Consider the following 26,997-nt stretch of genomic DNA (forward strand, 5'->3'; position numbering starts at 1 on the left):
CTTCCTTCCTTCCTTCCTTCCTTCCTTCCTTCCTTCCTTCTCTCTCTCTCTCTCTCTCTTTCTTTCTTTCTTTCTTTCTTTCTTTCTTTCTTTCTTTTTTTCTCAAGCTACTAGGGCAAGATTTGAAGTCCAGTCTACCATGTGGGATCTGGCTCCCTTCACCCAGCACTTAACCAGTGTACTATGGGGTTTCCCTCCATCCACCAAATTTTTTGCCATGAACTTTTTGGAGTCCCTCCTCTGTGTATGTTTATAATAGAATATGTATATATATAGTCAGTGTCAAGTATCCATACTTTTCTATGATTAAAACAATAGTTTTTTATGTATTTTGCATGTCATACATGAATACCAAGAAGAGTTGTTATTTTTCTATATTTATTATATGTTCTTTAGTTATAAATGTAGACTTTTAAAAATAAAAATATTATATATAAAGTTTAATAGATTGTGCAGGTAATTAAGTTTTCATATTCTTCTTCCTATTTGGTTTTTGGTCCTCCCTTCCCCTAAATATCAACTATTGGGCTGTTGGAAAAGTCATGACATATTTTTCTATGCAGAAACGTATCATGAATTTTTTGATGACCCAATATAATTAAATTATCCCAAAGGAAGAGAACATCATTTTACTCCTAAAGAAATGATTACTGTTAAAAACCAAAATTGAGGGGAGCTAGCAGGTGGCATGGTGGTTAAGCACGTGGGACTCCCACATGACTAACCGTGGTTCAAGTCCTGGACCTGGTGGCTTACTTGCTTGCTCACCCCGCCACTCTGTCCTTCTCTGACCAAATTGAAAATAAATAAAGTTAAATAAAATAATTATTTTTTTAAAAATGTAATTGAGGGCCAGCAGTGATGCAGTGGTTAAGGCAACTGGCTCCCACTTGACTGATCGCCTGCTTTGAATCTTGGACCCAGTAGCTTGAGAAATACACTAGGTGCATGTGTATGTGTGTGTATCCAAAATCCCAAGAGGAAAATAGAAGATGAGAAAGGATTATGGTGTGGCCATCGTCCCTGGGGGTGCTTTCTCATGTTCCTTCTCTCTTTCTGTCTCTCTCTTCTTAAAAAATTTGCTGTAGGGTATGTGTGCTTATTGGAAAGAAACAGAGAAGCAAAGAAAGAGAGAGAGAAAGTGAGAAAACACCCCCCCCCAGGGGGGATGGCGACACCACAATCCATTCTGCAGTCTCTTCCCGAGATTTTGGGAAGACAAGAACATGCTCCTGGTGTATTTTCCAAGGCTCCAGGTCAGGAATCGGTCCATGCAGTTGGCTATGGGAGATTCAGCTTCCTTAACCACCATGCCACCTGGCTGGCCCTCATTTTCACTCACTCTCCTCTGTGTCTCTCCAGCAAGTGTGTGCACCCTATAGGAAATTTTAAAAATCATCATCATAATTGGTTTATTGCAGCCATAGATTTTAATGAACCTGTGTGTTTATATAACTGCACTAATTTACCTCTGTACCCTTTTTTGTCATTTCAACAGTAAATACTTCTTTCTTAAGTTTATTTTTATTTATTTCTTACATGAGAAAAAGAGAAACGTCTTATCCCTGACAGGGTCTTGCCATGCCACAATCCTCTTCAGCCCCAGCCACCAGGATTGTATGTTCAGATAGACTGGGTGCAGGGGTGCCCTCCTGCCTGCACCACTGCACTGGGCCAGTAGGAAATATTTGTTCCTGGTCTACTCTTAGCTCCAAAACATATACACTGTAGTTGGTATCCTGGAAGGACACTGGGGTGGCAGCCAATTCATTTGAGGACTGACCTTAGCCTTGACGAGGGAAATTTTTGACTAAATAAATAAACAAACTCAAGATTGTTCTTGTTCTGCCCTCTTAAAAAACAAAACATAAGTCTGTGAATTTACGAGGCCATGGTTCAGCTCTCTCTTCAAGGTCCCACACAGTTTCTTTCCGCTTCTGACAGCATCAGGGATTTTTCTCCCCGTGATTAAAGGGGCAGAACCAGAGTATAGGAATACAGGCAACATGCTGTTTTGACAATGCTGGTTTGGGGGCCAGGAAGTAGGGTGGTGGTTAAGGTGCAGGATTCCCACATGGCCGATCGTGGTTTGAGTCCCGGTCCGTGTGGCTTGAAACTAATGCTGGGCACGTGTGTGTGTACATGCCCCAAATCCCAGGATAAGAATGGACAAGAACGGATTGCAGTAAGGCCATTTCCTCAGGGGATGATTTCTCACTTTCCCTCTGTCTTTCTCCAGCATGAACCCTATGACAAAAACCTAGGGGAAAAAAAATGAAAATGCTGTTTCTGAGAGCCTGTTGACTTCGTCACCATGTGGCTGACCAAGTTAATATCCTCAAGAGGTCTAACTTCTCTTCTGTAGCAAAGCTTAAATTTGTCTTTCTTTTCCTTTCTTTTCTTTCTTTCTTTCTTTTTTCTTTTTTTTTCTTTTTTTTATTTTTTATTTTTTGTTTGTTTAATTGCTAGAGGACACGCATGGTTGCTGGAGAAAGAGAGAAAACACATCTTCAATGCGTAGTGGTAAAACCAAAATCCTTTCTCCTTCATTTCTCTATCCCACTCGCACCTACATCCAGCATGTTTCTCAAGCCTCTGGGCAAGGATTCAAACTGCAGTTGACCATGTTGGACCCAGCTCTGTATGCACAATGTCTAGCTGCATTAATTTGGGCTGGCCCAAGTTTGTCATTCTATTAAGATGTTTAACTTGTAAACATACATTATTCGAGGCAGCATATATATATTTTTTTTTGGAGAGGTTTTTGCAACACGGCGTGCGCTCACCAGAAGACAGAGAGAGATAGAGAGACAGAAAGGGAGAAATCACCCTCCAGGGAGGATGGCCATGCCACAATCCCTTCTCCTCCATTTTTCTCTCGGGATCTTGGGCACGCATGCACATGCGCCCATCATGAGTTTAAGCCACCAGGTCCGGGACTTGAACTTCTGTCGACTACTTGGGAGTCCAGCGACATAGCCATTACGCCAACTGCTGGTTCCTATTTTTTCTTTCTTTTCTTTCTTTTATTTTTTTATTTTTGCTATAGGGTGAGTATGCTCACCATAAGAGGAAGGGTAGGAGACAGTGAGAAATCACCCCCAAGAGGATAGCCATGCTGTAATCCCTTCCCCTTCTCATCCAGTCTCCTCAGGAATTTTGGCATGCACCCATATGTACCCAGTGTGATTTTCAAGCCCCTGGTTCCAGGACTTTAAGTAGGTGGCCATGTGGGATCCAGTGCCTTTAACCTCTGCGCCACCTGCTGCTCCTTAAATAACTTTCAGAAAATGTTTTCTAATGAAAAACCAGGCCCCGAACTGGATGACTTTTCCAGGCATCTCATGATAGATGGTTTAGGAAGATATTTATAAGCTTATCTATTCTAGAGGAATCACTATCAGGCACCCTGGAAGGTTCCATTGAATGTCTAGGAGATATTTAATTAATGCTTTCAACCTTGGGTTTGAGTTTCCAGATAAAGCAAGTTTTGTTGTTGTTGTTATTTTGTTTGTTTTTTTTTTACATACTTCTCTGGAGATGAGTGGTAACAAACGAATTCATCCTGGTTTCAGTCTCTCCTGCAAGAAAGGAAAGTTCATTTTGAACAATATTTTGAAAAAAAAAATACTGAAATCTGAATAGTTGTTGTTGTTGTTTGTTTCTTTTTTTGTTTTTTTGGTAAATTGTTTTTCTATCTCCCCAAGGCTCATGACTGAGACTAGATGTGGGGCCGTGAGAAATACACCTGTGAGTGAACTCATGTCCTTTCATCACAGCAGGTTTTGCAAGGAAGATCCAGACTTGAAGTAGAAGTCTTCCTTGTGCCTGGAGTAGAAGACCTCTTTGATTCAAGATCAAAAATATAGTCCCATCAGCAGTTTAGGGTCTTTATTACCCCTACGCGGCCAAGCAGCTAGCTGACACGGAACACATGTGCCCTGGGATTGTTATGTCTCCGTCTGTGTTGTTTCAGGCAAGAGTTTGGCTCAGATCAGGGTCCAGATCTGACAAGGGAAGTATACCTCCAGGACATCCACTGCGTGGGCTCACTCTGCAAGCTCTACTTCAGGGAGCTGCCCAACCCCCTCCTGACGTATGAGCTCTATGAGAAATTCACGGTAAGTGTTTGCATTTCTATTCTGGTTACTGGGTGGGATGCGTGGATGGGCCAAGGAGAGTTTCAGCACTAAAATAACAATAAGAATACTCAGCAGATGGTTGGCATTATCTCAGCATGGTGATGGAAGCAGGGTGGTGTGGTGAGAGTAGGGGAAGGGGAACTCTTGGCTAAATTTTTCGTTCTTGCATTTTCAGAATCATGTTGTTTGTTTTAAGAGCTGGGTTAAATTATCTCCAGGTTTATTCAACTGAATGTGCCTCATTGTATAGGGAGGAAACCGGGAGAAGTAAAGTGGCCGGCTTAAGGTCGCACAGCCCAGGCGGGACAGGAACCTGAGACCCCTGATGCTGCTGCACCCACTGCTACTTTGTTTTTATCAGGCGGTTTCTTCTGTGTTTCTCTGGGGGGCAGAAGGAGACGTCGGTTGGTAGAGAAGGGAAAAGGGACAAACAAAAGGGAAGAAAGAGGTTAGAAAGCTGGGAAGAGAAAGGAATCTGAGAAAATGAACCAAGAGGGAGTGCAGGAGAGGCCAGTGAGTTGGGGTGGTGGGAAGGATGGATGGGCAAGAGCAGAACACCTCAATAGCAGCTGCGTGGTCACCAAATAGGGCACCCCCAGAAAACAGAAAGGAGAGTAAGTGCTTGTAGAATGTCTAGCTGCATTAATTTGGGCTGGCCCAAGTTTGTCATTCTATTAAGATGTTTAACTTGTAAACATACATTATTCGAGGCAGCATATATATATTTTTTTTTGGAGAGGTTTTTGCAACACGGCGTGCGCTCACCAGAAGACAGAGAGAGATAGAGAGACAGAAAGGGAGAAATCACCCTCCAGGGAGGATGGCCATGCCACAATCCCTTCTCCTCCATTTTTCTCTCGGGATCTTGGGCACGCATGCACATGCGCCCATCATGAGTTTAAGCCACCAGGTCCGGGACTTGAACTTCTGTCGACTACTTGGGAGTCCAGCGACATAGCCATTACGCCAACTGCTGGTTCCTATTTTTTCTTTCTTTTCTTTCTTTTATTTTTTTATTTTTGCTATAGGGTGAGTATGCTCACCATAAGAGGAAGGGTAGGAGACAGTGAGAAATCACCCCCAAGAGGATAGCCATGCTGTAATCCCTTCCCCTTCTCATCCAGTCTCCTCAGGAATTTTGGCATGCACCCATATGTACCCAGTGTGATTTTCAAGCCCCTGGTTCCAGGACTTTAAGTAGGTGGCCATGTGGGATCCAGTGCCTTTAACCTCTGCGCCACCTGCTGCTCCTTAAATAACTTTCAGAAAATGTTTTCTAATGAAAAACCAGGCCCCGAACTGGATGACTTTTCCAGGCATCTCATGATAGATGGTTTAGGAAGATATTTATAAGCTTATCTATTCTAGAGGAATCACTATCAGGCACCCTGGAAGGTTCCATTGAATGTCTAGGAGATATTTAATTAATGCTTTCAACCTTGGGTTTGAGTTTCCAGATAAAGCAAGTTTTGTTGTTGTTGTTATTTTGTTTGTTTTTTTTTTTACATACTTCTCTGGAGATGAGTGGTAACAAACGAATTCATCCTGGTTTCAGTCTCTCCTGCAAGAAAGGAAAGTTCATTTTGAACAATATTTTGAAAAAAAAAATACTGAAATCTGAATAGTTGTTGTTGTTGTTTGTTTCTTTTTTTGTTTTTTTGGTAAATTGTTTTTCTATCTCCCCAAGGCTCATGACTGAGACTAGATGTGGGGCCGTGAGAAATACACCTGTGAGTGAACTCATGTCCTTTCATCACAGCAGGTTTTGCAAGGAAGATCCAGACTTGAAGTAGAAGTCTTCCTTGTGCCTGGAGTAGAAGACCTCTTTGATTCAAGATCAAAAATATAGTCCCATCAGCAGTTTAGGGTCTTTATTACCCCTACGCGGCCAAGCAGCTAGCTGACACGGAACACATGTGCCCTGGGATTGTTATGTCTCCGTCTGTGTTGTTTCAGGCAAGAGTTTGGCTCAGATCAGGGTCCAGATCTGACAAGGGAAGTATACCTCCAGGACATCCACTGCGTGGGCTCACTCTGCAAGCTCTACTTCAGGGAGCTGCCCAACCCCCTCCTGACGTATGAGCTCTATGAGAAATTCACGGTAAGTGTTTGCATTTCTATTCTGGTTACTGGGTGGGATGCGTGGATGGGCCAAGGAGAGTTTCAGCACTAAAATAACAATAAGAATACTCAGCAGATGGTTGGCATTATCTCAGCATGGTGATGGAAGCAGGGTGGTGTGGTGAGAGTAGGGGAAGGGGAACTCTTGGCTAAATTTTTCGTTCTTGCATTTTCAGAATCATGTTGTTTGTTTTAAGAGCTGGGTTAAATTATCTCCAGGTTTATTCAACTGAATGTGCCTCATTGTATAGGGAGGAAACCGGGAGAAGTAAAGTGGCCGGCTTAAGGTCGCACAGCCCAGGCGGGACAGGAACCTGAGACCCCTGATGCTGCTGCACCCACTGCTACTTTGTTTTTATCAGGCGGTTTCTTCTGTGTTTCTCTGGGGGGCAGAAGGAGACGTCGGTTGGTAGAGAAGGGAAAAGGGACAAACAAAAGGGAAGAAAGAGGTTAGAAAGCTGGGAAGAGAAAGGAATCTGAGAAAATGAACCAAGAGGGAGTGCAGGAGAGGCCAGTGAGTTGGGGTGGTGGGAAGGATGGATGGGCAAGAGCAGAACACCTCAATAGCAGCTGCGTGGTCACCAAATAGGGCACCCCCAGAAAACAGAAAGGAGAGTAAGTGCTTGTAGGACGCCCTGCAGCAGCAGCAGCAGCATCAAACGCAGAACTTGAATTTCTGGCTGCATGGGGTAGGTGTAGGGTAGGCAGAGAGTTGGGTGCAACCAAGGTTGAAGTTCACCTAGTAAAAGAAGGATGAGGGAGATGAGAGTATTTGTCTGAGGCTGACTAAGTGACCATGCAATTTAGTCTGGATGAGAAAGGGAACACGGGCAAGGCTGATGAGGAACAGGGTAAAAGAAGATCAAGAGACTATTCATCCCAGTCAGATCGATGGAGTGTAGGGTGGTTGGGAGGAGGACATTTGAAATGGAGATTATGGAGAGGTTGTAATTTTCAGTCAGGGTCAAGTTGAGGTTCTAACAATAATCTTTCTCATGGCTCCTGTAATAAACTTACCTTGAGCATGTATGAGGTTCTTCAGTGTGAAATGATGTAAGAACGAATGCACGCTACCTTTTCTGTCTTTTGTTAGTTAGTTTGTTTTACTAGAGGGCACATGTGCTCACTATAGAGGGAGGCAGAGAGACAGAGAGAGAGGGAGAAAGGAAAGTACCCCCCATGGGGAATCGCCATGCTGCAATCCCTTCTCTTCCATCTCGCCCTCCGTTGGGGATTTTGGGCACACGTGTGTACGCATCTGGCATGTTTCTCAAGCTGCCAAGTTCAGGACTCAGATCACACGGTCAGCCATGTGGGATCCAGCTGCCTTGACCACCACGCCATGGAGCCTGTCCATGAAGACTACCATTTCAAAACTGGACTTGGACCATTAAAAATATTCTTAAAATTTTCAGTGATGCAGGAAACACTCAGTGATAACTGGAAAACCACAAATATACAATTATATATTCAGACAGAAAAACCAGGAAATTCCAAAATTTGAAACACATCTGGTCCCAAGCATTTTGGATAATGGATACTCAAACTTATTAATTTTCTTATTTTAAAAAAAATGACCCAAAGCACACAAAAAACTTGGGCATAAATATTGACCACTAGAGGGACCAGCAATTAGCATAATGGCTACGTCGTGGACTCCCATGTAGTCGACTGCGGTTCGCGTCCCAGAACTGGTGGCTTAAAACCCACGCCGGGCGCATGTGCGTGCATGCCCAAGATCCTGAGAGGAAAATGGAGGAGAAGGGGTTGCAGCGTGGCCATGCCCCCTGGGGGGTGATTTCTCGCTTTCTGTCTCTCTGTCTTTCTCATCTGTCTGGCGAGTGCACACGCCCTATAGCAAAAACCTCTCAAAAAAAAAAATATATATATATATTGACCACTAGAGAAGTCAACGTCTACCCACTGATATAGGTGGTCTGTGGGTCTTGAGATCCAAGGTGGAACGTAGGCAAGCCTCCAGTTGGAATGTCTGAGTCTTAATAATGGCCATTTCTGCCCACGGAACCACTGAGAAATCTTTTCCAGGAACCAAGAGGAAACGTTGCGAGCTTTATAACTGTGCCAGATTATAATCACTGTGACCATATGTATTTCCTCATTTAAAAAGTAATTGTACTTGGGTCAGCAGGTGGTGTGCTGGTTGAGGCACTGGACTCCTACATGGCAGACCATGGTTCAAGTCCTGGACCTGGTAGCTTGAAAATCATGCCAGGCATGTGTGCCTGTGTGCCGAAAGTCCCAGGAGGGAAATTGAAGAGAAAGATTGTGGGGTGCTCACTGCCCTCCAGGGGGAGGGTGATTTCTCATTTTCTCTTTCACTGTCTCTCTCATTCTCTGTCTCTCTCTGGAAAGCACACATGTCCTATGGCACAAATCTTAAAAAGAAAAAAAGTAATTATATCAATAAAAAACAATTTGAAAAACGGAAGAAGGTAGAAAGGAACCTTCGGTTTCTCTTCTTAAAGACCAAAGAAAACTACACTTAACTTGTGGGTATTTCCTTCAGTCTGTTATTCTTTGCGTAGTGTTTTTGCTGTATTTTGTGTACCCAAATCAAAATAAAATTTTATTGCAAAAATTAAAGCACTAAAGTAAAGTACAAAGGACAAATATAAATCACTTGAAATCCCATACCCCGGGAATATTAATATTTAAAAGATATCTCTCTCATGTGTGTCAAACAGTAGATGAGTTAGATAAATGACAAGGCTTTTGTTTTCAAAACTTAATAGCCAGGGACAGCAGATGGCATAATGGTTACATCTCTGAACTCCCACATAGTTAACAGCAGTTCGAGTCCCAGAACCAGTGGCTTAAACTCACGCCAGGAGTGTGTGTGTGCCCAAGATTCCGAGAGGAACATGGAGAAGAAGGGATTGCGGAGTAGCCATCCCCCCGGGGGGTGATTTCTTACTTTCTCTCTCTCTCTGTCTTTCTGGTGAGCACACGCAAAAATCTCTCTTTAAAACAAAATAAAACAAAACAAAACTTAGTAGCCATGAAGAGTCACATTTTTTAAGGATATTTACTGGCCACGATAAAGGTAAATGAGGAAAACTTGATATGCGCAACTGAACAGGAACGATGCCGGTGTTCACAGCTGGTGCTGAGGGCCTGGCAGGCCTTTATTTATTTTTTGCTTCACATGTAAGTTAATGGCCATTTCTGGGTCATGCAATAAAAGGTAACTTTTTATTTCCTGCAGATTCCATGTTTTAATTTTGAGTATATGTATTGGTTTTCTGTTTTTGCTTTAACACAAACCAGGTAACTTAAACAACAGAAATGTATTTTCCAGTCCTGGAGGCCAGAGATCAGTTCACCCGGCTGACATCAATCACAGTTTCAGCAGAGCTGTGCTCTCTCCAGAGGAGGCACGGCCATCTCCCCTGGGAAGTGATTACTTGCTTTCTGTCTCTCTGGAGAGCACATGCACCCTATAGCAAAAATCTCTTTTTCTTTTTTTTCTTTTTGCAGAGATTTTTTCTTTTTTTCTTTTTTTCTTTTTTTTTTTGGAGAGATTTTTGCTATAGGGCATGTGCGCTCACCAGATAGACAGAGAGAGACATTAGAGACAGAAAGCGAGAAATCACCCCCCCCAGGGGGGATGGTCATGCCACAATCCCTTCTCCTCCATTCTCCTCTCGGGATCTTGGGCACGCACGCACACGCGTCCTGCGTGAGTTTTAAGCCACTGGGTCCAGGACGCGAACCACGGTCGACTATGTGGGAATCCAGCGACATAGTCATTACGCTAACTGCTGGTTCCCCAGAGGTTTTTTCTTATAGGGCACATGCGCTTGCCAGAAAGACAGAGAGAGACAGAGAGACAGAAAGTGAGAAATCACCCCCCAGGGATGATGGTCATGCCGCAATCTCTTCTCCTCCATTCTCCTCTCGGGATCTTGGGCATGCATGCACGTGTGTCCGGTGTGAGTTCAAGCCACCGGGTCCAGGACTCGAACCACGGTCGGCTACATGGGAGTCCAGTGACATAGCCATTATGCTAACTGCTGGTCCCAGCAAAAATATCTTAAATAAATAAGTAAATACATACATAAATATATTCTAGCTGTGACTGCTGACCCACCCAGATAACCTAAGATAATCTCCCCACTCAAGATCATTAATCACATCTGCAAAGACTTCCAAATAATGTAACATTTACAAGTTCCAGGGATTTAGGACCTAATAGCTATGGGAGCATTTATTCAACCTACTATATTACGTTTCATTTTTATTGAGAAAAAAATTAACATTTATTTTAGAAAAAAAAAATCAATTTCATTTAGAGTAATCCAGCTAAAATTATTATACCCAAAATAGAAAAGTTGCCGTTTTGAGATTTTCAGAGAAGGCAGTTTAGAGAGGGGTTACATTACATACTGAATTTATATTGAATAATTTCTTTATGTATCTGCCTCCCTCCCTAAATCATACACTTCACAAGAAAGAAGTGTTTTACCCTTTGCTGTGTTTCTTTTCCCTGTTCCCCAGCTACTAGAAATGTTGTCGCTGTTATTGGGGCACATTCATGGACAGGTCGACCTGCACAGATGAGTTGCAATGTCGCTTCAGGCAGAGAGGGAGCACCTGGCACCAGCTGAAGGCCAGCAGTGAGCTCGAGATGGCAGCAGAGGAGGCCGTAGTCCACTGTGTGGGTTTGCCAGGGCCTCTCACAGTCTCCACTCTGAGAGTCTCATGTCCCAGGGAGCCCACAGTCCCAGGAAAGCCAGCATGATTACTCACCTTGCCAGCAGCCTGCAGTGAAAGCACTGTGTCAGCAATGGTGGCATTCCTCACCACAGCAAATGACCCTAGGATGCCACTGTCCTGGGAGTGTGGTCCAGATGTGACATTTCCAAGCACAAAGCAAAATACCAGCTCGTTCACTTCCTTGGTCCACTCAGCACGTTTATTGGGCTCTGACAATGAATACTTGGCAGGCACAGGTACTAGAGATGCACTGAGTAAGTCAGATCCTTGCTCTTGTAAAACTTACACTGTTCTTTAATTTGCTAGAGGATGCGTAGGCTGGCGGTGGAGAGTCAGAGAAAGAGAGGGAAAGTGAGGAAGCACCTGCACAGGGGCAGGCACGCCGCACTCCCTTCTCATTTCTCTCGTCGGGATTTTGAGTGGGCAGGCACACACTGGTTCAGTGTATTTTTAAGCTGCTGGGTTCAGGACTTGAACCACATGGTCTGCCTGTGGGATCCAACTGCCTTAACTACCACTTCGCCAGCTGACCTGTGAAACTTACCTTTTAGTGGAAAAGACAGATGATACACAAATGTAAGACACAGCACTGTCAAGAGAACTGTTGATGCTATGAAGAAAAGGCCATCCCTCCTAGGGGGTGATTTCTTGCTTTCTGTCTCTCTATCTCTCTGTCTTTCTGGCGAGCGTGCGCACCCTATAGCAAAAACCTCTCCAAAAACAAACAAACAAACAAACACTGGGCGCATGTGCATGCATGCCTAAAATCCCAAGAGGATATTTGAGGAGAAGGGATTGTGGCTGGGCCATCCCCCGTGGGGGATGATTTCTCTCTTTCTGTCTGTCGGTCTCATGCTCCCAATAGCAAAAATCTCTCTTAAACAAAAAGCCAGTCAATCTCTTAAAATAGCTTAGAATAATAAAAATCATTTTATAATACTTTTTAAGTAGTTAGAAAAATTAATTAATTAATTAAACCTGTAACTGGGTGCAATGGGAAGGGAGAGCCCCAGAGGGTGTTTATGTTCAGCCACCCTGGTGACAGAAGGCCGGGGCAGCAGGACACCAGGGCCACTGGTGGCTTTGGGTAAACAGAGACACCCAGAGTGAGGCCCCAGCACAGGAGACGAGAACCCAGCCTGCGCCCAAGTCCTTAAAAGGCTGGAAGCTTGTCTTATTGACACTAATTTGAAGAGAACAATTAGTCACAGATTCATCCTAGATCTTTTATGATTTAATCATAAGCTTCATTGACTGGGCTAATACTGAGTGAAATTCTCTTATAGGCAAAAAATTGGGGTGGACAAAATATTAACTTCCCTCCCCACAATTACCCAAGAATAGGTTCTGCATCCTCACTGGGAACATAAACACGCTAAAATTAAGTGCAGTAACCAGGCCCCTGAGAGAAAGGAGGATTTAGACAGCCTCTGAATAGTTTTGTGCTGGGATGGGCAGAGGCCGTGGATAATGAAATAAACACCAATTCCAATAGGACCGGCAGGCATTCCGGGTGAGCCTGCCCTGCCTCAGAGAACAAAGATGACTAACAGCTTCCTAAAATATTAAAGGAACTTTCCATGAAGGCTGTTACATTAACCTACAATTTTATTCCCCAGACACATTTTCCTAAAAGGCGGGGAGTAGGTACAAAGTTTTGCAAAGCGTGATCCTGGCTTTGCAGAGAGACGAAGAGAGGCTTCCCCATCCCTCCATCTTTGCAAGACGGAATGTGGAAGAAGCATGTCCAATCCTGCAGCCCCTCCTTCCCCTGCAGCTTCTCCCTCTAGTGAGGCTCTCCATAACTTGAAGCCAGGGTCCCCTCCACAATCCTTTTCTCTGAATGACAGCATGAGGGCAGAACACGGAGGTGTCAGAGAGCTGACTGGGTGCCCTATCCTTGCCCCACCCTACACCCTGCTGTCTCTCAAAGGGGATTGCACCAGAGATCTCAAACTGTGGTTGCACTGGGTCTCCCTCAGGCAAGCATGTCCATCGGAGGCTGTGGGCCACTCGACTGTGACACTCCTAGTTCCTCATTTCCCCCCACTGTGCCTAGAAAACAAGGCCTCCAGTTTTCAATGTATAAAATTTTGTCTTTAAAAATGGTGGACTTTTGTATATATATTTTATTTCATCTAAATAAAAAATGAAAAAAAAAAAAAGCTGGTGACAAAATCCTGAGACAATGTCCCCTGCAGGGGGCACCTGCTGTGTGCCAGGCACTGTTTTATAAGGGATGACACAGGACTCATCTCATCCCTTATAGAACTTGTATCGCAGCCAGGGAGACAGACCGTACTCAACAGCCTGAGAGACCTGAGTGCATCCTACAGTGTGTGGAGTGCTGATGAGTGCTGTGGGGTGAAGAGAGAGGGGTGCGAGGTCCGGGAGGAGACAGGACCTCGGAGTTCTCCTGTGAGTCAGAACAGACCAGGGCCGGGCAGAGGTGCAGTGGTAACAACCGGATCCACACAGGGAAGGTCCTGGGTTCGCTTAGCATCCCAGGACCTCCCTGCACATGCCGCCGTGTGTGAGCATAATCCAGGTGGCTGAGACTGGCATTGGGCCACGGCATGAAGACTGTCAAACGTGCTTCTCTCTCTGTCTCTCTTTCTGTTCTTTCTCTCTCTCTCGTGGGACAAATAAATACGCTTTTTGAGAAGAGTAATGTTAGAACAGAATATACACCACAGTTGCGGCCTAGACTAGAGCCTCGAATAGGGCCTAGAATATGGCCTACAATATAGCAGTCGTGGCCTAGACTAGGGCCTGGCAAACAGAGGGAGGTGCCTGGTAAAGTCAATTCCCTTCTACTGTTTCTGGGCCTAAAAACGCTCATTACTGAGAGTGTGGCCCTCAGCACTCACGCACAAGCAAGCAAATGACAGCTAAAGACTGAACAGAAGTGAATGGTAGGAAATTGTCACCAGAGCCAGGATCTAATCTGTAGCTGGACTGGACGGGACAGTATTTACCAAACTAAAGGCTATATTTCATGATTATAATTTTCTTTCTTTTTTTTTTTTTTTTGAGAGGATTTTGCTATAGGGTGCGTGCACTCATGGGAAAGACGAGAGAGACAGAGAGACAGAAAGCGAGAAATCACCCCTCAAGGGGGAATGACCACGCCGCAATCCCTTCTCCTCCATTCTCTTCTATCTTGAGCACACACGCACATGCACCCGACGTGGGTTTAAGCCACGAGGTCTGGGACTTGAACCACAGTCGGCTACATGGGAGTCCAGCAACATTGCCATTACACCAACTGCTGGTCCTGAAAATTTTCATTATATTTAAATGAAAGCAGGTCTCCAGCACCAGGAGGATGTTCAAGACTAGATAAGTCGCATATGCCTGTGAATTCAAGAGAACACGGATGGAAGTGAGCCCAAGAGCCCCTTTAAAGGTGTATCTAGGTGGGGCGACCTGGGCATGTACATATGAGAAAACTCATGGAGTTACAGCTTAAAATCTGCATACTTGTGGTGTATGCAAATTATATCTCAGTAAAAAGAAAGACGGGGTGACCATTGGCCTCCGACTTAGATGCTCCAGGCTGGCAGTGTGGGATCACTCCGGCACTGAGCGAGCGGCACCGAGCCTGGCACAGGCAGGACAGTTCTCAGGACGGTGTGCAGGCCTGGTTCAGGGGAATCTGCACAGAGGTGACTACATCATGCAGAAGTCCTGGATAGGCAGGAGATGGGTGTGGGCCAGCCTGTGACCACACTGTCTTTACCACCATTCCTGCCCCTCCTGGAAAGCCCTGGGCTGGGAGGGATACGAAATATCTCTACAGGAAATAACCAGAAAGCAAGGCCTCCAGGTCTTGGGGACAAAGCCCTTATCTCTGATGTGGATGGCATGTCTTCCCTGCTTCCTGGCAACCAGAGCAGGCAGCAGCTGGGTACTTCGGGTTCTGGAATGGTCTCGGGGTAGCTGGGCTGTGGCTGTTTGCTCCCATGAAGACAACTGGCTGAACAGGCCTGGTGCCACCTGTCTTCTCTGTCTCTCCCTGTCTCTCTCTACCTCTCTGAGTATGAGTCTCTGTGATTCTTTCTGCCGTATGAGACACACCCACAATCGCACACATTCCTTTTTTTTTTTTTTGGAGAGATTTTCACTGTAGGGCGCTTCCGCTCACCAGACAGACAGAGAGAGACATAGAGACAGAAAGCAAGAAATCACTCCTCAGAGGGGATGGTCACGCTGCAATCCCTTCTCCTCCATTCTCCTCTCGGGATCTTGGGCACGCACGCACACGCGCCTGGCGTGAGTTTTAAGCCACTGGGTCCGGGACACGAACCGTGGCCGACTACGTGGGAGTCCAGCGACATAGCCATTACGCTAACTGCTGGTTCCCAATCGCACACATTCTTTACCACCTGAGGACATGCTGACCCGAGGAGCTGCCCTTTCCTATGTGCGTGCCATGAACCACATTCCACCTTGAGCCCTCAGAAAGAGTAGTTACTGGTTGTTGCAGAAAAGCATGACTCTGGCCAGCAGATGGCATGGTGTTTAAGGCTCTTTCTGGATTCCGCATAGGTGACTCCATGGTTCGAGTCCCAGACCCTGTGGCTTGAAAATCATGTTGGGTGCATATGTGTGTGTGCCCAAAATCCCAAGAGAAGAATAGAGAAGAAAGGATTGTGGTGTGACCACCCCATCTAGGGGTGGTGTCTCACTTTCCTTTTCCCTCTCTCTCTGTCTCTCTCTGGCAAGCGCATGTATCTTATGGGGAAAATCTTTAAAAGAATAAAGAAAAGCATGTATCTGAGAAGGTAGTCTTTCCCCTGGGCTGAGGCTGGGGTCTCAGGGCCTGGATGACACCAGCACATGAGGTGGTGTCCTCGCTCTGCGGCACTCACTGGGCTACTTCATATTCTCCGCAGGAGGCCGTGTCACACTGCCCGGAAGAAGGCCAGCTGGCCCGAATCCAGAATGTTATCCAGGAGCTGCCGCCATCCCACTATAGGTGAGTCGGGAAAGCACTGCGCCGCCTCCAGGTGGCGTGCTGCTCTCCCTGGGTAGGCTGGCGCCACTGGAGGGAGCGAGTGCACTGGACGGTGGCTTTCCTGGAGCATTTTGAGGTTGGCGAATGGGTCACTGTTATCAAAAGGGACTGGCAAATGACCAGGGACATTGGCAGCAAGGTCAGCCATTCTGTAAGGCACTTGTAGAGCACTCCTCAGAGTCCCTCAGGAAGTCATTCCCATCACACAAGCCAGCCACTGGGTGACATCCTTGCTTCTCGCCCAGATTTGTAGCATGACCGAGTCTGTAGAAACCAAGATTGCTTTTCAGCAGGGGCTGACTATAGCTCTGGAGAGCTGGGCTGCCTGGTCTGTCTCCTTGCTCATAAGTACCACCCCCAACATCATCCCACCCTTGCATGTCACTCTCACAGGCTAGTCCTTGCTGTCACCCCCATTCCCAGTGTTCGCTACGCCTGCCCGCCTTCCACAAGGGAGCAGACCGGATGTGGTATAGAAAGCACTTCCTAGCAATAGTAAGTGGCACTCAGCACGAGTGCACTTGCCACCAAATACCACGTTACCTGGAGCTGGAAGATTTTTTAAAGCTACAGGAGATACTATTGTATTTCAAGACCGCATGGAGGTGACTCTGCCCTGGGCGAGGGAGAACCAGTGGCTACTAAGCACTCTCAGACCCTTGGGTGCTGGGATTCCTGTGTCTGTCTCTGGCTGGCGCTCCCAGGGCCTTAGCTGACTCTGCCAAGACTGACCCCTTCCCCAGGGTCGAGAACATTGCTCCCATCTATTGCAATCTCTTCCTAATATTCCTTTGAAGTTCATTAGCTAAGAATATTTAATCCCTTAAACCTAAACTCGGAAATCACCTCCAGATGTCAGGTTCCACACGGGCACTGAAGTATCTTACTTTGTCCAAAAAATGGACCATTACAGGACTCTCTGGCAAGCGCATGTATCTTATGGGGAAAATCTTTAAAAGAATAAAGAAAAGCATGTATCTGAGAAGGTAGTCTTTCCCCTGGGCTGAGGCTGGGGTCTCAGGGCCTGGATGACACCAGCACATGAGGTGGTGTCCTCGCTCTGCGGCACTCACTGGGCTACTTCATATTCTCCGCAGGAGGCCGTGTCACACTGCCCGGAAGAAGGCCAGCTGGCCCGAATCCAGAATGTTATCCAGGAGCTGCCGCCATCCCACTATAGGTGAGTCGGGAAAGCACTGCGCCGCCTCCAGGTGGCGTGCTGCTCTCCCTGGGTAGGCTGGCGCCACTGGAGGGAGCGAGTGCACTGGACGGTGGCTTTCCTGGAGCATTTTGAGGTTGGCGAATGGGTCACTGTTATCAAAAGGGACTGGCAAATGACCAGGGACATTGGCAGCAAGGTCAGCCATTCTGTAAGGCACTTGTAGAGCACTCCTCAGAGTCCCTCAGGAAGTCATTCCCATCACACAAGCCAGCCACTGGGTGACATCCTTGCTTCTCGCCCAGATTTGTAGCATGACCGAGTCTGTAGAAACCAAGATTGCTTTTCAGCAGGGGCTGACTATAGCTCTGGAGAGCTGGGCTGCCTGGTCTGTCTCCTTGCTCATAAGTACCACCCCCAACATCATCCCACCCTTGCATGTCACTCTCACAGGCTAGTCCTTGCTGTCACCCCCATTCCCAGTGTTCGCTACGCCTGCCCGCCTTCCACAAGGGAGCAGACCGGATGTGGTATAGAAAGCACTTCCTAGCAATAGTAAGTGGCACTCAGCACGAGTGCACTTGCCACCAAATACCACGTTACCTGGAGCTGGAAGATTTTTTAAAGCTACAGGAGATACTATTGTATTTCAAGACCGCATGGAGGTGACTCTGCCCTGGGCGAGGGAGAACCAGTGGCTACTAAGCACTCTCAGACCCTTGGGTGCTGGGATTCCTGTGTCTGTCTCTGGCTGGCGCTCCCAGGGCCTTAGCTGACTCTGCCAAGACTGACCCCTTCCCCAGGGTCGAGAACATTGCTCCCATCTATTGCAATCTCTTCCTAATATTCCTTTGAAGTTCATTAGCTAAGAATATTTAATCCCTTAAACCTAAACTCGGAAATCACCTCCAGATGTCAGGTTCCACACGGGCACTGAAGTATCTTACTTTGTCCAAAAAATGGACCATTACAGGACCTTGGAATACCTGATTCGTCATCTGGCCCACATCGCCTCCTTCAGCAGCAAGACCAACATGCACGCCAGGAACCTGGCCCTGGTATGGGCTCCAAACCTCCTCAGGTAACCATCACGCCCTCCCCTCCTCACCGTCCCAGTGGGGTCAGAGAGCGCACCAATCAGAGTGGAGACTGGGTCCTTCTAAGTTGGAATCCCTTTAAGACAAACACAAATCTATAGCTAAGTGGTCATTTGTAGCATGATAAATGAAATGCGATTTTAGTAGCCTGAGATCTTTCTTTGCTAACGTAAAAATTCTGGGTTCCAAAGACACTTTCGGCTATAATGCTGATGTGGCTCAAGTCACCTGTATGCTATAGTTTCTTGAAAAGGCCTGTCTTGTCTTTGGGGCTCATTCACTTTCCTGGCTTTGGTGGAGTCACAGCTGGCTCTAACTGAGATCAGCTTCCTATGCCTTCCTAAGTGGTTCCCTGCCCCACAGGACAGTTAGTGAGAGTGGGAGGGATCTTATAAAGAAAAAAAGAGCACCTCCTGGATATTTACATGTTCTACTAGTTTCCGTGAGTTCAGTCTTGCCACATGTAATTCCTGGTAACTGTTTTAAATGTGTGTTGTGTTTCACAGCCTTTGAAGAGCCTTTTTAATTGGTCTTTGATAGTTATCATAGTCTTGGGGCCGGCAGGTGGTATGGTGGATAAGGGCGCTGGATTCCCAAAGGGTCGACCATGGTTCAAGTCCCGGACCTAGTGGCTTGCTTTCTCGCTTTCCCTTTCTTTCTCTCTCTCTGGTTAAATAAAAAAATAACAATAACAAATGGAATTAAATAAATAAATAATTATTTTTTAAAAATAGTCATCATAGTCTATAACCCACAGAAATGTTGGGGATGGGGCTGTACAGAAGGCCCGTGGCCTCCTTGCTGCTCCAGGTTGCAAGGCAGACTCTTCCACTGAATGCTTCTTCTCCGGTTTAGGTCTAAAGAAATCGAAGCCACCGGTTGCAATGGAGATGCAGCCTTCCTTGCTGTCCGGGTCCAGCAGGTGGTGATTGAGTTCATACTGAATCATGTGGATCAGATCTTTAACAACAGTGCACCTGGATCCCTGGAGAACGATGGTAAGGACCCCTCCTCACGCACTCTCCACTAGCCTAACCTTTCTTGCTCTAGTTATGGGGCCCAAGAATAAGTGAGGTGGGCTTGGGTCTAGTTCTGCCTGTTGATGGTGTGTGTGTGTTGACCACTCATGGTGTAGCAGTGTCTGGGGGTCATGCATGTATACATCTGTATGTGAGCAGCAAAGGTTGTATGTTTGCATGTGGCGTTAGCATGTTGCTGATCAGTTGTTGTCATGACACATCCCGTGACTCTAGTGTGGTGGAATAGAACCAGAGTATGTTCTACTCGTTTCCGTGAGTTCTTGAATTCTTGGAGTTATTATCTAATGGCAATGGCAGCACTCTTCTCTTTAACTATTAGATTTCATATCTATGGGGCCCAGCAGTTGTCGTAATGGCTATGTGTCTGGACTTCCATGTAGTCGAACACCGTTGGAGTCCCAGACCCAGTGGCTTAAACTCACACCAGGCGTGTGCATGTATGCCTAAGATCTGAGAGGAGAATGGAGAAGAGAGCATGGCCATCCCCCCACCCCTGGGGTGATTTCTAGCTTTCTGTCTCTCCATGTCTCTCTGTCTTTCTGGCGAGTGCACACACCCTATAGCAAAAACCTCTCCAAAAACAAACAAACAAAAAGATTTTATATCTATGTTAACTGTAAACATCCTTATGCCTTCATCTTGAAGCCTTAAGTGAACGTGTTGCTACTCCTCACATGCATGTTCAGAATAGGTTCAAACGCTTCCTTTGTTCCGTCCTGCTGCAGCAGTAGTCATACAAAAATGAGTCTCTTTGTGGGGGTCTTCCATAATGATATAATGAACCCTAGGAGTAAATTGCATTAAGCTACTTGAACTCCTGTGAGCCTAATTTTTAAAAACGAGAAATTTAGCTGCTAAAGAAGCCAGGGCAGGGAGCAGCAGTTGGCTTAATGGCTATGTTGCTGGACTCCCATGTAGTCAACCACGGTTCAAGTCCCAGACCCAGTGGCTTAAACTCATTCCAGGCACGTGTGCGTGTGTGTGCCCAAGATCCCAAGAGGAGAATGGAGGAGAAAGGATTGCACTGTGACCATCCTCCCTGGGGTGTGATTTCTCGCTTTCTGTCTCTCTGTCTCTCTCTGTCTTTCTGGTGAGCTCACGCACCCTATAGCAAAAAAAAATCTCCAAAAAAAGAAGCCAGGGCACAACTATAGTGGCACAGCAGTAATGCCGTGCTCTGCAGTGCTGGAAGCCATGTGGAAGACTGGGGCTCAGTTCCTGGGTAACTGGTATACACAGGCACACACCTGCTTATGATCCTAGCTGGCTAGGAAGGCTGGAGGAGGGATCGCAGCCTGAAACCTTTTGAAGGTTCTTGTCTTTTTCTGTCTCTCTCTTATGAAAGAAAAAAATAAACTTATAAAAGAATCCTGGTAATAACCATTTGGGTTTGAAAGCAGTTTTCCAACATTAGCATACATTATAGTCACCTGATGGTCTTGTTAAAACACATATTACCAGGGAACCAGCAGTTAGTGTAATGGCTATGTCGCTGGACTCCCACGTAGTCGACCGCGGTTCGCGTCCCGGACCTGGTGGCCTAAAACTCACGCCAGGCGCGTGTGGGTGGGTACGTGCCCAAGATCCCGAGAGGAGAATGGAGGAGAAGGGATTGCGGCATGACCATCCCCTCTGGGGGGTGATTTCTTGCTTTCTGTCTCTATGTCTCTCTCTGTCTGTCTGGCGAGCGCATGCGCCCTATAGCAAAAACCTCTGCCCATGCGCCCTATAGCAAAAACCTCTCAAAAAAAAAAAAAAAACACTTATTACCAGACCTCATCCCTAGAGTTTCTGATTCAATATCTGCAGGCAGTTGATAATTTGCATTTCTGACACGTTTCCAGATGATGCCGATGCTGCTAGTCGAGGTGCATACTTGGAGAGCCTGTGGTGTATAAGAACCTTATCTGTAAAATATCCGTTAGCTGATCAAAGCACTTTTTTCCAGGTCAGCTAATATATTTAGAAAAACCAATATAATCATTAGAACAATTCATTGCAATTAACATCACAGTTTCAATTCCTGCTATAATTGTTCCCAATCCTACCTACTCTGTACTCTGTATGGTTTACGATCTTTCTTTTCTTTCGTTTTTTAAATGGTGAAGAGCACATGCATTCACTGGAGAGAGACAGAGAGAGATAGAGAGAGAGAGAAAGCACCCTGCAATGGTGCGTGGTCATGCTATAATCCTATCTCCTTTATGTCCCCATCCTGTCAGGACTTAAGGCATGCAAACATATGTACTCAATATACTTTTCAAGCCATCAGGTTGAGATCTTAGGATCTCAAACTGTAGTTGGCCATGTGGGATCAGGCTCCCTGAACCCCTAGGCGACTGGGGGCTGGCCCTGTGACTTTTCTTCCTTTGTTTAAAAGGATTATTTAATTTTATTATTTTTATTAATTGGATGAGAGAGAGAGCCACCAGGTCTGGGACTTGAACATGGTTGGCCATGTGGGAGTCAAACACCTTAACCACTATGCCACCTGCCAACTCTTTGACCTTTCTTTTTTGTTTGTTTGTTTCATTTTTATTTATTTACATTTAATCACATGTCTTTACAGTGTAGAGTATGTCTTTTTCTAGCACAAAAAGCCATGCATGTTAGTCAAGACAAAGATATTACTATATACATTATCATCAGCAAAGAGATTCTCATTTTTGTCAACTAAGCATACTTTTACTTGTTTTTTTCTTTCCCTTTCCCCTCCCTCTCTTCCATATTATTTTTTTCACATTTTATTAATTCACAAAAGATCTTAAACTAAAAATATGGACAAAGCTAAAATCTAGTGATAAGTGCACTGTCATTTTCTTCTGAAACATTTTTCTCTCTCTCATTCCCCCTTTTACTAAAGAGAGGTATAAATTAACTTATTTGCAAAAAAATTTAGGTTAATCTCAATTTGGTCTGTTATTTGTACAAAGCCCCATAAGAATTCACTTTCTGAAGCAAGGCAACACACACTATTGTATTACTGAATTTATGCAAGTAACCCTTCTGCCACAAAATAAGAATGCTCACAAATATTTTCCAATTGCAAAGGGGTCAGGAAGGGAGAAAAGTTTATGTTTCAATTTAAAAACGTTTTTTTGCTGAACCTATTAGCCACTAAAATCTAAATGACAAAGCATAGAAGAAAATCAGTAATGTGTTAGACAAAAGTCACAGAATTCTATTTCACCAGTTCAGTCTCATGTAATCTCTCTTCGTTGAATTTGCAATGTTACTGTGGCTAATCTTTCTGTTAAAATCCTGGAAGTTAACATTATTACTGATATTTCTGAACTTGTCCCTACCATTACGTTGGCCTTTATCTTGGTCATTTTTCATTTTGTTATTTCTGTCTGTCTGTCTTTAGTTTTCCTGGTATAGCACTCCCTTCAGAATTTCTTGAAGAGCTGGTCTGGTGTTGGTAAATTCTTTCAGGTTTTGTTTATCTGAGAATGTTTTGGGCTTTTCTTCCCATGTGAAGGATAACCTTGTTGGCTATAGTATTCTTGATTGAAGTTGTTTTTCACTGAACACTTTGAATATATTTTCCCATTCTTTCCTTTCTTGCATTGTTTCTGATGAGAGGTCCGATTTTAGCCTGACGGGATATCCTTTGAAAGTAACTTGACGTTTCTCTCTTGCCAATTTTAGTATCGTGTCTGTCTGTGTTTTTGGCCAATCTGGCTATGATGTGCCTTGGAGAAGATCTTCTTGGGTTCAATCTATGGAGGGGACCTTCATATTTCTTGGGTCTGGATCTTTGAATGCCTCTCTAGGTTTGGAAAGTCTTCTTCCAGGATTTCATGGAATAGATTATCAATGCCCTGATGAGTTTCTTCACCTTCTGGGATACTGATTATCTGGATGTTTGGGCATCTAATGGTATCTAGTATTATTCATATATTATTCTCAATTTTTTTAGAGAGGTTTTTGTTATAGGGCATGTGTGCTTGCCGGAAAGACAGAGAGATGGAAAGCGAGAAATCACCTGCCAGGGGGGATGGCCACGCTGCAATCCCTTCTTCTCCACTCTCCTCTTGGGATTTTGGGCATGCACACATGCACCTGGCGTGACTTAAGCCACTGGGTCCAGGACTCAAATAGCAGTCGGCTACGTGGAAGTCCAGTGATGTAACCATTACACCATCTGCTGGTCCCTATTATTCTCATTTTGGGGGGTTATTTTCTCAGTCCTTTTGGTGAATTTTTCTAGGTCAGAGGTTCTGTCTTCTACATCAGAGATTCGATCTTCTGCGTGATCTAATCTGCTTTTAATACTTTCAGGGGAGGTTTTGATTTCCTGCATTACAGCCTTCATCTGCCTTCATCTCTAACAGTTTCATTTGATTCTTTTTTATGGTGTATATTTCCTCTTTCCCATACTGCAAGAATTTTCTCACCTCCTGGAACTCATTGTTTCTATTTTCCTGCATCTTCTGAAGTTCATTGTCTCTCTTCTCTTGCATCTCTGTTAGCTTTGTCACTATGAATATTCTAAATTCTTTATCTGACATTTCCATGAGTTCCATTGTACTGTCTGTGGATAATGAGGGACTATTCTTTCCCCTTGGGGAAGAGATATTTTCTTGCTTTCTTCGTCATTTGACAGATTATATGTTACTTCCTATTTCTTGGAGTTAATTCTGAGTGTTAAAGGCTTTTGGGAGGAGATGACCTACAATATCCCTGCAGTTCTGTTTCCCGGATCCTCACCAAGCAACCTGCACTTTTGTTGATGGAACTGGATATTACAAAGGCCTCACAGTTTCTAGGGAATAGGTGTACCTAGGCCGAGCTGTACGATTCAACTAAGAATTCAAAGTTGTGTGGGAGGAGATGAGTCATGCTCACTGCAGCTCTGTATTTCTCCCTGCTGCTTGCTTTGTAGTCTCTCTTCTCTGATTTTTAGTCATTTGGTAGTACATGCATGTTTGACTAATTTCTTGGAGGTTTCTGCTACCATAAGCTTGTATGCTTCACTTAACTGTGAGGTGCTTCTGTGCCTATTCCTCCTCCACTACTGTGCTTTGAAATGCGGTATCCACAGAAAGAGATTTGAATTCAGATTTATGATGAGTTTCTCCCTTTCTGTAGCAGTTCAGTGGGGGCTGAGGTTTTCTATAACACTAAAAGTATTCAGATGTTTGGCCACTGTGCACCTAGACTGGTATAGACACTCAGCATGTGAAAGTTAAAGAGCAAGATGAAAAAGTCAGGTAAAAGAAAATGGAAAAAGGGGGGGGGGCAAAACAAAACAATAAAAAGGGAAAAAAAATTTAAGGCAGAATAAAAGCACCACATGAAAGGGGCAAGCCTGGGCCCATGTCAGATGCACATGGAGTCTGAAATTACCTAGAGAAGGGAGAAGTTAGAGACAAGAGACAGTACTTACAGATTTTTAAAAAACATATATGTGTGTGTGTGTGTGTGTGTGTATTGTGTATTTATGTTGAGAAAAAGGGAGAGAGACAGAGACAGAAACCCCCCCTTTCGCTTTACTAGGTGTTGACCCAGAAGGGAAAGTTTGGGGCAGAGACTTTCTGATTAAAGGGAAATGGCTGGGCCCACCTCAGATGCACATGGATTCTCGTTTTGCTAAGTGTTGGACTGGAAGGAGAGCCCAACCCTTTGACCTTGCTTTAAAAAAAAAAAAAATTGGGATAAAATTTATGTAGCATAAATGTTTTCATTTTAATTGTTTAAAGTGTAAATTCAATAGTCTTTAGTGTATTCACAGAAATGTGCAACTATCACCATTATCTAATTCTAAGGGAATATTTTCCTCACTCCAAAAAGAAAGCCCACACTCACTACACAGGCACTCCGTATCTTCCCCTCCTCCCTGGGCGTTTGCATTCAGTAATCTACTTTCCTTCTCTATAGATTTGCCTGTTCTGGATATTTCATGTGAATGGAATCATGCAGTGTGTGGTCTTTTGTGACTGACTTCTTTATTTAGCATGTTTTCTAAGTTTATCTATGTTGTCATATTTATCAAGTAGTTCATTTATTTTTATGGCTGAATAATATTCTGTTATGTGGACATACAATATTTCATTCATTCCTTCACCAGTTGGCTAGCACTTGGAATTTTGAGAAAAAGGGAGAGAGACAGAGACAGAAACCCCCCCTTTCGCTTTACTAGGTGTTGACCCAGAAGGGAAAGTTTGGGGGAGAGACTTTCTGATTAAAGGGAAATGGCTGGGCCCACCTCAGATGCACATGGATTCTCGTTTTGCTAAGTGTTGGACTGGAAGGAGAGGCCAACCCTTTGACCCTTGCTTTAAAAAAAAAAAAAATTGGGATAAAATTTATGTAGCATAAATGTTTTCATTTTAATTGTTTAAAGTGTAAATTCAATAGTCTTTAGTGTATTCACAGAAATGTGCAACTATCACCATTATCTAATTCTAAGGGAATATTTTCCTCACTCCAAAAAGAAAGCCCACACTCACTACACAGGCACTCCGTATCTTCCCCTCCTCCCTGGGCGTTTGCATTCAGTAATCTACTTTCCTTCTCTATAGATTTGCCTGTTCTGGATATTTCATGTGAATGGAATCATGCAGTGTGTGGTCTTTTGTGACTGACTTCTTTATTTAGCATGTTTTCTAAGTTTATCTATGTTGTCATATTTATCAAGTAGTTCATTTATTTTTATGGCTGAATAATATTCTGTTATATGGACATACCATATTTCATTCATTCCTTCACCAGTTGGCTAGCACTTGGGTTGTTTCTACCTTTTGGTTATTCTGTATCATGCTGCTGTGAGCATTCATGTACAAGTTTTTGTGTGAACATATGTTTTTAATTCTCCTGAGTATATATCTAAGAATGGCTAACTTTTTTTTTCAACTAATTGCATTTTTTTGGCGGGTGGGGGAGAGGTTTTTCTATAGGGGACATGCGCTCCCCAGAAAGACAGAGAGACAAAAAGCGAGAAATCACCCCCCAGTGGGGACGGCCACACCACAATTTCTTCTCCTCCATTCTCTTCTTGGGATCTTGGGCATGTATGTACATGCATCCAATGTGAGTTTAAGCCACTGGGTCTGGAACTCTAACTACGGTCTACTACATGGGAGTCCAACAACATAGCCATTGCACCAACTGCTGGTCCCACTAATTGCATTTTAATATAATTTCCCATTATAGTTTTTCAATTGTAAGATATATAAAAGCTTTCCTGAAAATAAATGAGAAGTAATATGCATTCATTAATTCCATCACTCTTTTGGGTCAACCAGTCGTTTATTGGGGATATATTGTCAGGAACTGTGGTAGACACTGTACTATTACATGATCTCACAGAATTACCAAACCAATCAGTGTGTCATCAACCTTATTTTATACATGAGGAACCGGAGAACCAGAAAAGTTTAGTGACTGCCCAAAGCCACATAGATAGTATAACAACTGGGGGACAAAATGTTGAACCCAAATCTTTTAGTCCATGCTTTTTCCTTGAGACTAGTAGATAGCGTAATGGTTACATTGCTGGACTCCCATGTAGTCAAATACAGTTCGAGCCTCAGACCCAGTGGCTTAAACTCACACTGGACGTGTGTGCATGAGTGCCCAAAATCCTGAGAAGAGAATGGAGAAGGGATTGCAGCATGGCCATCCTCCCCGGGGGTGATTTCTTGCTTTCTGTCTTTCTGTCTCTGTCTGTTTCTCC

At 44.5% G+C, this 26,997-nt stretch overlaps 1 protein-coding gene across 1 annotated transcript in view; it reads left to right on the top strand.

Moving 5' to 3' along the window:
- The window catches only part of ARHGAP31 (Rho GTPase activating protein 31), a gene marked incomplete in the record, with an annotated part of 155,870 nt that overhangs the window by 105,640 nt on the left and 23,233 nt on the right, over window positions 1-26,997 (top strand). The window contains 4 exon segments of the mRNA XM_014583856.2: window positions 3,977-4,121; window positions 15,899-15,981; window positions 18,153-18,260; window positions 19,132-19,274. Coding sequence (XP_014439342.1) covers window positions 3,977-4,121; window positions 15,899-15,981; window positions 18,153-18,260; window positions 19,132-19,274 — 479 coding nt within the window.

Source organism: Tupaia chinensis, unplaced genomic scaffold (genome assembly GCF_000334495.1).
Source record: "Tupaia chinensis unplaced genomic scaffold, TupChi_1.0 Scaffold144909_1, whole genome shotgun sequence".
Taxonomy (NCBI): Eukaryota; Metazoa; Chordata; class Mammalia; order Scandentia; family Tupaiidae; genus Tupaia; species Tupaia belangeri.